This window comes from Saimiri boliviensis, chromosome 9 (assembly GCF_048565385.1).
Source record: "Saimiri boliviensis isolate mSaiBol1 chromosome 9, mSaiBol1.pri, whole genome shotgun sequence".
NCBI lineage: Eukaryota > Metazoa > Chordata > Mammalia > Primates > Cebidae > Saimiri > Saimiri boliviensis.
The window spans coordinates 13,597,318-13,612,406 of record NC_133457.1 but is presented as its reverse complement, the minus strand read 5'-3'; the positions used below and the strand labels follow the sequence as shown (position 1 = coordinate 13,612,406).

Genomic DNA, 15,089 nt, shown 5'->3' with positions numbered 1-15,089 from the left:
AGCCTAAGATATTCTTCTTCTTCCTCCCAGACTCACATGTGAACTGGGGAGAAGGAATTGAAGGGAGTCAAGTAATTTCTGTGTCTTCCTAGGGCTTAGATGTGACTTCTAGCCACTGGGCACCAGCTGTTCTTTCCATTATCTACTCAGAGCCAGCCCCTTTCAGGCCTGTCTGCTATGGTTTTTGTACTTGAGTCTACCCTTATGATTTTGTTTTCTTCACTTAGCATTGTGTATATGTATGTGTGTAACTAAAACCTATTTTAAAAATGAGGGAAGCAAGCCCAGGACATAGAAGAGCAAGCCACTGAAACCCTCTGAGGCCAAAAAGATGTTTGTGAAACATTCCAGGAGGAGCTCTGGGCAGCCTCTGATTCACTGGCCTCCCTCATTGTCTGCAGCTCCTGGCTTAGGGAAGATGCCAGAAGCACTTTCTCTATGAGCTGTGGCTCTCTGTTTCCTGGTGTTGCAAAAGTTCAGGATTGAAGTCTTTACCTTTTCCATGTTTGCTTCTTAAATAGCAGATCTTGTGTTGGCTTAGAATTGAGTCCAGGGACCTTCCTGGCCTTGAGCATACACTTAGAAAAAAAAAAAAAAAAAGATGACCAAGTGTATATTGTCCCAGGCAGCACTAACCAGAGGGTCATGTCCAACATGAGTAACCCCCACCCCCCTCCCCATTCCCGTGTTGACTGTTTGCTTCACCAAGGACACAGTTATTGAATCAAAAGTTTGCTTGTATCTCAGATGCTGTGGCACTGGCTTTTGGTGGTGTTTTCTTTTATATTAAATAATGCCAATTAAATGTTTTTGGTCACAAATCTGCAGAGCATGGTTTTATCAATTTCCAAACACAGAAGAGAACACCAATTATAAAAAAAGAAAAAAGGAAAAAGGAAAAAGAGATGAAAACAATGAAAAAGAAAAAGATAAATGGGAATCTAAATTTAAATTCTGACTCTCTTGGAAGGAAAAACAAAAAAGATGTTTCTGCTTTAGCTTTGATGCATTCCTGCTTCAATGGTAAAATCTTCTGTTTGGGTTATTCCTTTCTGTGGGGACTGGCAACGGTCTAGAGCTGACGAGGTCTTTAGCCTTTTTGAGGCAGTTTGTGGCAGTCTGCCCTTAATCCGGCTTGGCTTCAGATACTGCATTTGGAATACTTTGCCTTTTCTTTTTTTTAGATGAAGTTTCACTCTTGTTGCCCAGGCTGGAGTGCAGTGGCCTGATCTTGGCTCACTGTAACCTCAGACTCCCGGGTTCAAGCGATTCTCCTGCCTCAGCCTCCCAAGTAACTGGGAGTATAGGCAATTGTCACCACACCCAGCTAATTTTTTGTATTTTTAGTAGAGACGGGGTTTCACTATGTTGGCCAGGCTGGTCTCAAACTCCTAACCTCAGGCGATCCACCGGCCTCTGTCTCCTAAAGTGCTGGGATGACTCGTGTGAGCCACCTTGCCCGGCTGTTTTTTTTTGTTTGTTTTTTGTTGTTGTTGTTGTTGTTGTTTGTTGGTTTTTTTATGGAACTATTGTTCTCTCCCTAAAATGTTCTGGAATATTAACCCTAGGATTATTTTGTTCATCACAAACTCAGATGTTTTGCCTTCCCATACTCTACTGGGGACTTTGTTTCTTTTTCTCTGCTTCAGGCCTCCTCTACCCCCATTGTCAAAGCCAGGAAAGAACCCTAACCACCAATGAAGCTCATGAGCTCCAACGTCAATGACAATTTAGTATGGTTTGAAATTAAACAGCTAGAGGGAGCAGAGTGGCAAGTTGAATCATGGGTTCCGGGATTGAGTCAAGTCACCTGGCTTCTGGTTACTGACCAGTTATGACTTTGATAAATTCGCTTTCTCTGAGTTTTTGGTTTCCTCATCTCCTTAAGGAAATGTTGCACCAAGCAGACTTCCAGCTTTGACAGTCTTGATTACATTTTAAACTGTATTTGTTGGTTTTTTTCAATAATTTGGGGCTTCTTTCTTTTACTTTACCAAGAAAATATTGAGTTTGATGCTTACATGGCCATGTTTTTGCTTTATGCTTTTTTTTTTTTTTTTTTTTTTTTTTTGAGATGGAGCTCGCTCTTGTTGCTCAGGCTGGAGTGCAGTGGCGCAATCTCGGCTCACCACAACCTCCACCTCTGGGTTCAAGAGATACTCCTGCCTCAGCCTCCCAGGTAGCTGGAATTACAGGTGTGTACCACCATGCACAACTAATTTTGTATTTTTGGTAGAGACAGGGTTTTTCCATGTTGGTCAGGCTGGTCTCGAACTCCTGACCTCAGGTGATCAGCCCGCCTCAGCCTCCCAAAGTGCTGGGATTACAATCATGAGCTACCACATCTGGCCTTTGTTTTATGCTTTTTAATTTTCACTTATGTTTTAAAATAAATGATAAATTCATGTAGAAAAACTTGAAATAGTACGGAAAAGGAAAAGAAAGCTCTCCCATCCCCAATACCCAGTTTCTTCTGCAGAGGTACTCAATGTTGCCAGTCTCAGGTGGAGAAATCTCTTTGGAGATTTGCTGCACATGCATAATATGCCCCACCTTTTCTCGCCACAAATAGCATGCTTATACATACAGTTCTGTCCTTTGGGTTTTTCCCCTTCTGGACAATCTCCAAGAAACATTGGAATCATACAGAATTTCTCTAAATGGATGGATCACATCTCCCACTGATGGACATTAAGAGCATTCTTAATCTTTTGCAACTATAAACAATACTGTTGTGAATATCCTAGTACAAACTGCTGTTGGAATACGCTTTACTTTGAAAACAAAACTATCATCTAAGTTCCATTCTTTTCCAGACTCTACAGTTAATAATGAGAGATGTTTAGTCTGAATGATCAAATCTGAATTAAATGGGAAAAAACCAATGTCTCCACCATTACTTCCTGTGAATATCTCTCGTAGGGGCTAGTGTTTTGAAGACTTATCTAGGTGTAGCTTGGGAAGAGCTCTTCTCCAAGTCTGAAACTCCTCCAGATTAGGATTCAGATATTAATAAAATCTGCTGAGCAGTATCTGGTTGCTATGTGGCTTTGAGTAACACAGTACATTCTGCTTGTGAGTAAGCCAAATGGAGCATTTTGATACCTACAAAAGCAGTCTATCTACCTAAGTGACTGATGATAGTCCTACTAGAATTTTTCATGTCAGTAAGTTACCAGGCCTGAGGTAGTTTTTAAATTTTTCCAAGTGTCTAAGTTATAGAAATTAACATAAGGCCAGGTACGGTGGCTCATGCCTGTAATCCCAGCACTTTGGGAGGCTGAGGCAGGTGGATCACTTGAGGTTAGGAGTTGGAGACCAGACTGGCCAACATGGCAAAAACTATCTCTACTAAAATTTAAAAAATTAGCAGGGCAGGGTGGTGCACGACTGTAATCCCAGCTACTTGGGAGACTGAGACAGGAGAATTGCTTGAACCTGGGAGGCAGAGGTTGCAATGAGCCAAGATTGCACCACTGCACTCCAGCCTGGGCGATAGAGCAACACTGTCTCAAAACAACAACACAGGATTAATAATCTGTGCCTTTGAAGCCTTTTTTTTTCCTAACCTGGGGATTTCTTATATCGAAACTATTAGGCATCTTTTTTGTCTATAGTAGTTATATCAGATACTACCATATTAAGTATAACTACTAATAAGAACATACTTTTATAGAAGGTTCAGAAATGGCTGTTTCTTGAAATAATTATCATTCTTCCAACTGTGCCTCTCTTTCCTGGCTTGAAATAGGTTTCATGAATTAAACCCTTCAGGGTGTCTGGATTTTGTCTTCCTTGAATCTGCATTTAAGATAACTTTTTCCCTGTGACACCATCTGTCCATAATTCTTTACCTCCTAGCCCGGGCCTTCAAGTAGAGGTTGTAATTATACTGTAACAAGCTCTAGAAGTGAAATACTCATTTCAGGTTTTTTTTTGGCATCAGTCAAGACTACTTTTTCTCTTGTTCTTAATCTAAGAGTGTAAGAAATGCCAACTGGTTTTATTCATTCACCAGATCGTTTCCTGAACTTTCCCTGAGTACCTGGGATTGTGCCAGGAGGTGAGAGTCCTTGGCGATGGGCTTAATTCTAAGACGGAAACCTAGACTGTCTAGGCAATATACTCTGATATCTTCCCTTTTACTAGCATGTTATTGGATTCAGAGTTGTAAATCCATCCAGGCTCTCCTTAAGCCCTTCCTCTTAGTAACCCAAGCAACATTTGGGTCTCTGTTTTGATGACCTGCTATGTGTGTACTTTCTTGCAAACAATTGAAGGCAGACTGTCTTTACAGGGTTGCTCTCAGGCTTCAGCAGTTGTTCCTTTTCTTCAGTCTAAGATGCGACAGAAGGTGGCCAAGGACAGTTGCACAGGGTACAAGAGGATCTCGATTTTGGTCTTGGCTCTACTTGCCACTAACCAGGGCACATCCCTTAACCTTTCTGGGTTAGAGTCCCTGTTCCATAAAATGAGGGATGGACTAGCTTATCAGGTTCCTCATGTAGCCTAACAGTTTCACATTCCATAAGCCACACATAAAAATCCATCTCGTCTCTTCATAACTCCCTTCTACCAGCCCATTCGTGCTTATGAAGGCAGGAGCTATTTTTCCACGTTTAAGTCCAGTGTGTGACACACAGCAGGAATTGCAATAACAATTTGAGTGAACATATGAATAAAAAAAGAACATTTTTAGGCCGGGCACGGTGGCTCAAGCCTGTAATCCCAGCACTTTGGGAGGCCGAGGCGGGTGGATCACAAGGTCGAGAGATCGAGACCATCCTGGTCAACATGGTGAAACCCCGTCTCTACTAAAGATACAAAAAAATTAGCTGGGCATGGTGGCGCGTGCCTGTAATCCCAGCTACTCAGGAGGCTGAGGCAGGAGAATTGCCTGAACCCAGGAGGCGGAGGTTGCGGTGAGCCGAGATCGCGCCATTGCACTCCAGCCTGGGTAACAAGAGCGAAACTCGGTCTCAAAAAAAAAAAAAAAAAGAATATTTTTATCCCACCTTCACCTTCATCCTGGAGAAGTCTCTGCCATGGAATTCTTCCTCAAAGAAATCTATTCTTCTCTAGAAAACCTTCAGTGTTGGTATTGTCTTTCAAATATATATATATATATGTCTTTCAAATATACACATATATTATGCATTTAATACATTTAATATATAGAGGTTTGGACTACTTAAATTCATTTAAGAAAATTTACTTGTAAATCATATTTCTATATAATATCCATAACAAACTGAAGATTAAAAATATTTAACTTAAGCCACTGAGCACAGTGACTTCCACCTGCAATCCCAGCACTTTGGGAGGTCAAGTTGGGAGGATTGCTGGAGCCCAGGAGTTACAGACCAGCCTAGGCATCAACATAGTGATACTTTGTCTCTATTAAAAATATATACATGGCTGGGCACGGTGGCTCACGCCTGTAATCCCAGCACTTTGGGAGGCCGAAGTGGGCGGATCACGAGGTCAAGAGATCGAGACCATCCTGGTCAACATGGTGACCCCGTCTTTACTAAAAATACAAAAATTAACTGGGCGTGGTAGCGCCTGCCTGTCATCCCATCTCGGGAGGCTGAGGCAGGAGAATTGCTTGAACCCAGGAGGCGGAGGTTGCAGTGAACCGAGATCGTGCCATTGCACTCTAGCCTGGGTAACAAAAACGACACTCCATCTCAAAAAAAAAAAAAAAAAAAAAATATATATATATATATATATATATATATATATATATATACAGAGAGAGAGAAAGAGAGATACACACACATATATATGCTTATGAAATATAAAATATACATGTATTATAAAATATTTTAAAGTTAATGATACCAAATATAGCAAAAATTGAGAGTTTTTTCTCAAAAATGAAGTGAGTATATATAAAATTATACCTTGTTGTCTTTGGTCCTGACCTAGGAAGTAATAGACTGAAAAGCATGGTTTTGTAGATTACATGACATTGCCCAGGAAAAGTTAAGTGAATTTGACTGGTAAACAATTTTGAGAAAAACCAGCACTTTTAAAAATGCATTTTTGTTGAAATACAAATTATAGAATTTAAGGATTTCAAAATTATTTTTGTAAAGTGGAGTTCTATATGCTGAAATTTCGTTGGTTGTTAAATGCAGATAGATAATTTTTAAAAAATTTAAAACACTTCTTATGCCTTTATCCAGTCACAATATGTTTAGCATTTCTGCGTAATTTCTTTTTCACTAATTTCTCCCTTTGAATAAACATTTTTTTCTCAATCAGATATATGAAGTCTTCCTTAAATGTCAGCTCCTGAGAGGTGCTTTGTGTTACATGTTGCTTATCAATTCACTGGCTCATGTACCAAAGATCAGATGCCCTCCTTACCTCTGCCATAAATACACAAATTAACTGAGAAAGTACACACACACCACACACACACACACACAGAGAGAGAGAGAGAGAGAGGAGAAATATTCTGGTGAAGTTATCTCATAAGTTGTGATAACTTTTGTGGAATTTGCCTTAGGCCGCTATGTTCTATGTAAGATTTAAAATGTACTCTAGACAGGGAAGGTGTGAAATGAGATTTTAACAGAAACAAAAGCCGAGACTAGGTGAGTCAGGATTGGGGCCAGTATTTGAGCCTCCATGAATTGAATTAAGGTAATAATTACTTAAACAGTAATGGTTAACAGGAAAGTACTTTGGACGGAATCTCCGGAATCTATACTCCAAAGCACAAAACATTCTGATGGTCTATTTTTGATAAGGTATTGTGGGCTCTGGTCATTAATCTCCTGTATGCTCTTCCCTCCTGTAGTGATGAATCACCAACACCAGCAGCAGATGGCCCCTAGTACCTTGAACCAGCAGAATCACCCCACTCAGAACCCACCCGCAGGGCTCATGAGCATGCCCAATGCGCTGACTACTCAGCAGCAACAGCAGCAGAAACTGCGGCTTCAGAGAATCCAGATGGAGAGAGAAAGGATTCGAATGCGCCAGGAGGAGCTCATGAGGCAGGTATGGCCTTCCGTGGTGTCTGGTGGAGGATACCTGGCCCTTGGTGCCAAAGCCAATAGGTAGAAAACTGCTTACCTTCAGGGTAATGCTTCTAGAGAAAAAGAGAGAATGGGGCTCAAAGCCCTACTGGAAGCCTCCTGATTATAATATAGTTTCTTGAAACTCTCAGTGTTCTGCCTGCATTTTCAGAACCAAATTTAAGAGTACAAGGATGAGCTATATTAGCATGACTGCCTTTGGTTTCCACTGCTAGTCTTTAGAAGGAAAGAAAGGAGAAAATAGAGAGACAAGAGCATGTTTCAATGATCCATTGTTGTGTAACAAATTATCCCAAAATGTAGTTGCTTAAATAGCTTCATTATATCACACGATTTTGTGGGTCAGAATTTAGAAAAGGCTCACCTGGGCTATTCTTCTGCTCTACATGGCATTGACTGAGGTCATTTAGTGGTATTCAGCTGGTAGGTGGGTTGGTCTGCGTAGTCCACGATGGCTTTACCTAAGTGGGTGGCACAATGGTGAGGATTGCTGGAAGACTGGGCTTAGCTGGAACAAAAGCCTGGGATCTATGATGTGGCAATCTCAAGAGTATTGGTGCTTATTACATAGCAGCTTGGATTTTCAATAAAAAGCATTCTAAGAGACAGGAAGAGAAAGTTGCCAGTTTCTGGGGGCCTAGGTCTGGAAACGATCATGGAGTTGCTTTTGCCATGCTGTCTTGGTCAAGGTAGTCACAGAGAACCTCCCCACCCCCACATTCAAGCAGTTAGTGGAGTAGATATTCCTCAGAAGAAATGACAAAGAATCTTGGTCCACTACAGAGCATGGAAAAGAGGGAAGCTGAAGGGGTAATGAGAAGGGAAAATGGTGTTTTGTTTGTTTGTTTTTTGAGATGGAGTCTCGTTCTCTGGAGTGCAGTGACACGATCTTGGCTCACTACAACCTCCACCTCCTGGATTCAATCAGTTCTCCTGCCTCAGCCTCCCAAGTAGCTGGGATTACAGGGATTACAGGCGCCTGCCACCACACCAAGCTAATTCTTTCTTTTCTTTTCTTTTTTTTTTTTTTTTTTCGTATTTTTAGTAGAGACAGGGTTTAACCATGTTGGCCAGACTAGTCTTGAATGCCTGACCTTGTGATCTGCCTGCTTCAACCTCCCAAAGTGTTGGGATTACAGGTGTGAGCCACTGCGCCTGGCTGGGAAATGGTTTGTATATGGACTATAGAGTGCTCTGCAAAAGCTGCCTGGGCATCAATCAGGCACTTTTGTGCCATGCTCCATTCATTCACTTTTCATTCAGCCAGTCAGCAGTATGCTGCCATGGAGAATCCCTAAAAGAATCCACAGTTTTCTCCCTGTTTCAGTGGCTTGGTCCTGGAAGAGCAGAATTCTTTCTTCTGTGTTGCTAAACTCATATAACCCATGTTTGCAGAACTCATACTTTTTCTCTGGCTACATTTTGGGGAGATAAGCTTCAGTATATTGTTCTAACTTTTCGGACTTTGTTTTGTGACTCACATGAAGCAAGATACATGAATAACTTCCTTTTGCTACTTTAGAGAAATTAGAGAAATAAGTAGTTTTAACATTCCAGAGAACTTTCTTGGAGGAAAGGACTGGGAACATTAGGGTAAACACTGTTTTTTTAAGCTACATTTGATACTTTCAAAAATACACATTGACTTCCATAAATAAATAATATATTTCTCATCAAATAAATTCTAGGATATAAAAAATCTATATTGTATGAGGTTTAAAATGCATAGTAGGCCGGGAGCAGTGGCTCATGCCTGTAATTTCAGCCCTTTGGGAGGCCGAGGCAGGCAGATCATAGGATCAGGAGATTGAGACCATTCTAGCTAACATGGTGAAACCCCGTTTCTACTAAAAATACAAAAAATTTAGCCAGGCGTGGTGGCACATGCCTGTAATCCCAGCTACTCAGGAGGCTGAGGCAGGAGAATAACTTGAACCCAGGGTGCAGAGGTTGCAGTGAACCGAGATCACGCCACTGGACTCCAGCCTGCGTGACAGTGAGACTCCGTCTCAAAAAAAATGCATGATAAATTAGAACCATTTCTCAGGTATAGTATTTGAAAATAAGGGAAATGAATATGAATTGTGCTCTGTTGCTCAGCTGAACTTTCCTCCAAACTTGCGGAATACAACTTAATAATTAGGTAATTACGGTTGTGTCCTTTACCCTGAGGATTTATGTTTGAACTTTCATGGTTATTTCAGGCTAATGGTTGTTTATACTGATTTTAGATATCTAGTGTCATGTTTCTTGATGAGAAATAATTGTATTATTAATGGTTTTATGTCTTTGAATAATAATTTTATTTGGAATAATTTTTTTTTTCTTTTTTTTTTTGAGACGGAGTTTCGCTCTTGTTGCCCAGGCTGGAGTGCAACGGCGCGATCTTGGCTCACCGCAACCTCCGCCTCCTGGGTTCAGGCAATTCTCCTGCCTCAGCCTCCTGAGTAGCTGGGATTACAGGCACGTGCCACCATGCCCAGCTAATTTTTTGTATTTTTAGTAGAGACGGGGTTTCACCTTGTTGACCAGGACGGTCTCGATCTCTTGACCTCGTGATTCACCCACCTCGGCCTCCCAAAGTGCTGCGATTACAGGCTTGAGCCACCACGCCAGGCCTGGAATAATTTTTCTATTTTATAATGTAGGGTAAATCAAACAGTATTTCAACAGAATTTTACACATTCTCAGTTTTGTATTTAAATGAGCTTTAGGGCTTTAGTGAGTTTCTTCTTTTCTACATAAAGATGTGACCATCCTGCAAAGAATAACTTGCTTCTCTGTTTTTGCAGGTGTGCTTCTCTTTCTCTTGCTACCCCTCCTTCTTTCCCACTTAAAGTATTTCTGAAAAGGAGTGGGAAAAGTGCCCCAAGTTGTTACCTTTATTCCAGCTGTAGGTGCCTTTGAACCAGGATGTAGTACTGATGGTTCATATTACAGAAATGCCAACCAAGTTCCTTAAATGCTGATCCTTGGAGGCTGTGGAATGCGGGGCATTTTGCTGCTTCATAGTGAGCAATTGCAGTGTATATGACAGCAGGAGAAAAGACTGTCCAGATTTGCTCACAGAGGCTCACATAGTTCAGCCTTGACTCTGCGTGCATGTTTGTATGCGTGTGTGTGTGGTGGGGGGGTGTGTGGTGTGTGTAGTTAGGAGGAGACAGGATGGTGGAATGTATAGTTCTCGTGTTCTAATGTCTTTTTATTTTTGTTAGGGAGTACAGGAAAAGGTCTAAATAGGCTTTTTAATCGTCGCAGGTTTTTTTTCCCATTCAGAAGCAGCATGCTCCTGAGTGTCAAAGATATGATTTAAGACCAGATAATAAATGGCATTGGAGTGTTCTTCTTTTTTTAATTTTTGAATTTTTTTTAGAGATGGGGTTTCATTATCTTGGCCAGGCTGGTCGTGAACTGCTGACCTTGTGACCCGCCTGCCTCAGCCTCCCAAAGTGCTGGGATTAGAGGCGTGAGCCATCACGCCCAAGCTTGGAGTGTTCTATAATCATTTTCTGGGGCCTTTGCCAGGATGCCTGGTTATTCATTATTCAGGTGTGGACCGTGGGTATCATCTTTGTGAGGTTTTTGAACTCTTTTGGTGATTCTCTGCTTCACTTTTTGAACCTAAGCTACAGCAGCAGCAGGGAAACCAACTGGAATTAAAAGTGATCTTTGGCTCACTTGCTTAGTTGCCTTCTAGCATCTGGTAGGAATTTGGAGAGATGGGGGAAATGGGGGTCCTGGTGAGATTTAAAGATTATCTGTAGACTTCCGTTTGTTCTCTCTGTCCTACCCCTATGTCCTGGGTAGTCAACAACTGCCTGAATATCCCTTGCTCAGGGAACAGTTTGTAATTACACTGACTCTCCTCTTGCTTGCAGGCGGCCTAATTGTACAGCTTGTCTTCTCAGGGCCCATGCCCTGCAGGCAGGCCTAGACCTATCTGCCCTTCTACCAACTGGAGACTCTCTGAGAGCAAGGCCCCAGGCTATGCTCTCTCTCCATAGTAGAAAGGGATAGGCCAGGTGCAATGGCTCATACCTGTAATCCCAGCACTTTGGGAGTCCAGGTGAGCGGATCACCTAAGTTTGGGAGTTTGAGACCAACCTGATGAACATGGAGAAACCCCATCTCTACTAAAAATACAAAAATTAGACTGGGTGCAGTGGCTCACGCCTATAATCCCAGCACTTTGAGAGGCTGAGGGGGGTGGATCACCAGATCAGGAGTTCCAGACCAGCCTGGCCAAATGATGAGACCCTGTCTCTACTAAAAATACAAAAATTAGCCAGGTGTGGTGGTGGGTGCCTGTAATCTCGGCTACTCGAGAGGCTGAGGTAGGAGAATAGCTTGAACCCAGAAGGTAGAGGTTGCAGGGAGCTGAGGTCATGCCACTGCACTCCAGCATGGGTGGCAGAATGGGACTCCATCTCAAAAAAAAGAAAGAAAAGAAAAAAAAGAAAAAGAGTGAAGCTCAGTTCAAAGAAAAAAAAAAGAAAGAAAGGGAGGTTGGCAAAATTTAATATCAGCCTGGTTGATGAATCTGTCCCCTAATTATTGAGAAATTATCACTGCTGTCTGTAGTTTTATCATTCCTGAATGATATGATGAATTTGAAAGGTCCCTGTGGAGAATATGCTATATAAATGTTGTTTCATTTTTCTTCCTCTTCCTTCTGCTATGCCACTGTTCCACTAGGCATAGAGTTTGATTATGTTGTGCCATGAAAAAAACAACTCCTTAGTCCTTGTTGCATGATTTGATATATACAACAATGCCAAAGGATCACCTATTAACTCATTGGCATTGAAATCATGCTAGGATATTAACAAAATGGAACTGAGGGAACTTTGATTACAAATCTAAAGCAAACCTTCATTATTTCAGGATGGAAGCTCATATTTTTTTTTCTTCCTTCATTCCTTTATTTCTTCATTCATTCATTCAGTCAATATTTATTTAGTAGAAAATAATAGACAGGTAAATGGGATGTGACTGCCTTCAGATAACTTGTATTTTAGCAGAAAAAAAAATTAACCGTAATCCAAATTGGTGGCCATAAGGGTAGATTAAAACCATTACCTGCTTCACAGGGGCCTAGTGGCTACCATCTTTGACTATCATTCCTGGAACTGAGACCAGATGCACCTGAGCAGAGTTCTATGAAAGTGAGCATCAGATACTCCTTTTGCTTTCCAGTGACCCCCTCAGATCAACAAACTGTTGAACAGCTACCTAGAAAGAGTGGCTGTAAATAGGTTGGTGATTTCTTTCTAGTCTTTTTGTATATATCGTGTGTATCAGTGTGTCTACTTTGTTTTATTTGTTTCTTTTGAGATGGAGTCTTGCTCTGTCACCAGGCTGGAGTGTAGTGGCACTATCTCAGCTCACTGCAATGCCCGTCTCCCAGGTTCAAGTGATTCCCCTGCCTCAGCCTCCTGAGTAGCTGGGGCTACAGGCGCATGCTACCACGCCTGGCTAATTTTTTGTATTTTTGTAGAGACGGGGTTTCACCATGTTGGCCAAGATGGTCTTGATCTCCTGACCTTGTGATCTGACCACCTCGGCCTCCCAAAGTGTTGGGATTACAGACATGAGGCACCGCACCCGGCCTACTTTGTTTTTATAAAAAACAAAAGTGGTAGCATACTTTAATACTGTTTTGTTACTTCTTCTGAATATATTGTGAAGTCATTTATTGTGTGTCAGCCGTGAAGTTGTGCTGTGACTTTGTATGTACCCATTCCAAGCACCTAGAATCATTTTTACAAGAGGCCATACATAAATTTTTAAATGTTGTGAGCCACACACACCCACAGTGACTACAGAATATTCTGTTGTTACAACTGAAAATGCAGTATTTGCTCAGTTGCCTAAAAGGCATGATTGTAACTTTACCAAATGAAATGGGAAATTGTAGTCACGGGTAAGACATTGAGAAACAGGCTTCTCAGTGCCTGTTTGTCTGAAGGAACAATTCCTTGACATGAAAACAGTCATATGGCTTTACCTGAAGAGAGTGTTTCTTTTCATGTGCATTATTCATTTAAATGTAATGGTTTGTGGCCATCTGTCTGGAAGATTTTAATTTCAAGGACCAGGACCTGGAAGACAGTTAAGTTTCAAACCGTTACTCCCAAGCAAATTCAGCCCTGCTTTTACCCTCAACCTTTTTTTTTTTTTTTTAATTTGGGGGTTGGGGGACAGGAGAATGCAATTCATCGAACAAAAATGCTGACTAAGCCTGGCCTCTGGTCGTCAGGGCAGCAAGGACAAGGAAAGAGAGAGGCCCCGGAATCCTTTTGGCAGGTCTGTGGGATTTCTGTCGGCCTTGACAGCCATGGGGCCAGGCGGGCCACCTGGCCGACCTCTCACAGCCATCCTGACAGAGGGCTCCTGGAGGGAGACACACCTGGCTCTGAGCAGCACTGGCCTGGGGAAGGTTCTGAGGCCTGTTTTTTGTCATGCAAAGAATAGCTATTTAGAGAGCTAGGAAAGCGACATATTGGAGCAGATCACGAAACATAAATGATGGCTATTTCATAGCCTTTGCTTCAGAACAGGGGACTATTTAACTTTTAGAAAAGCATTTCATAGCATCAGGTTTCAAGAATTGACTGGAATAGCAGAGGTCCATGTAGTCTAACATTTTGTGAATCTATAAATCCCTCCGTATAAGCTTGGCTGTTTAAGTTCATTCACTCATGTATTTGTTTTACAAATGCTCCAGGCATTAAATGTACAGCTGTGAAAAACTGATGGCCTGTTCCCTCACGAAGCTTCCATTCTAGCTTGTATCAAGTGTTTTATTTGCCTACATGTCCCAGAAACAATCAGTTTTCCAAAATGTCCTAGTGTGCCCTGGTTGTTGAGTAATAGTATCAATTCAAATCTTTTTGTTTGTTTGTTTTTGAGACACAGTCTCACTTCATCACCTAGGTTGGAGTGCAGTAGTATGATCTTGGCTCATTGCAACCTCCACCTCCCAGACTCAAGTGATTCTCATGCCTCAGCCTCCCAAGTAGCTGGGATTACAGGTGTGTGTCACCACATCTGGCTAATTTTTTATATTTTAGTAGAGACAGGGTTTCACCATGTTGGCTAGGCTGGTCTGGAATTCCTGGCCTCAAGTGATCTGACCCCCCTTGGCCTCCCAAAGTGCTGGCATTATAGGCATGAGCTACAGTGCCCAGCCTTCAAGTCAAGTCCTTTGAAAAGGGGGCTTTTATCAAAACAACATGTTGTACATGATAAATATATATCAATTTTTGGTCAATTAAAGTAAATAAATGAAATAAAATTTGAAAATTATTATAAATTGAGCATAGTTTTAAAATGGGGGTTCACCAAGTTTACACTAAGTAAAAGCAACTTCTTATTTCTGATTTTAATAAGATCATTGATATATGAAGAAATATTCCATTTCAAAATCCATTCAGCATTTTTGTTGTTGTTTGTTTTTTGAGACAGAGCCTCACTGTCTCCCAGGCTGCAGTACAGTGGTGCGATCTCAGCTCACTGCAACCTCTATCTCCCGGGTTCAAGCGATTCTTCTGCCTCAGCCCCCCGAGTAGTTGGGATACCATGCCTGGCTAATGTTTTGTATTTTTAGTAAAGATGGGGTTTTGCCATGTTGGCTAGGCTGGTCTTGAATTCCTGGCCTCAAGTGATCTGCCCACCTCAGCCTCCCAAAGTGCTGAGATTACAGGCGTGAGCCACTGCACCAGGCCTCAGCCTTCTTTTTAAGTGAAGAGAGAAGAGTATCTAAATTATAATGTTTTCCTTAATGTGATTTGAAGAGACGACAGAAACCAACTGTGGAACAATACAATTTGTTAAATACACTCTGAATAAAAAGAGCAACAAACAGACCATAGATAATAATGACAAACTTAATAAATGCCCTACTAAAAGTATCGGAGTTTAGATAGTTCTTTTATAGGGACAATCTGGCAGCTGAGCATGAGTGATGAGTTGTTTCAAAAAGGGAGGCTCCGGGAAATGTGACAGTGCATTTCAGAATCCCTTGGCACAGAGTTT

The 15,089-nt window shown here is 41.6% G+C and overlaps 1 protein-coding gene across 4 annotated transcripts in view; it reads left to right on the top strand.

Moving 5' to 3' along the window:
• WWTR1 (WW domain containing transcription regulator 1) overlaps positions 1–15,089 on the top strand; it is a 233,783-nt gene that overhangs the window by 199,898 nt on the left and 18,796 nt on the right. For all 4 annotated transcript variants that reach the window (XM_074405481.1, XM_074405482.1, XM_039480177.2 and 1 more), the window contains one exon: positions 6,812–7,014. In XM_074405481.1, the coding sequence (XP_074261582.1) occupies positions 6,812–7,014 (203 nt within the window). The remainder of the gene's footprint in view (positions 1–6,811; positions 7,015–15,089) is intronic.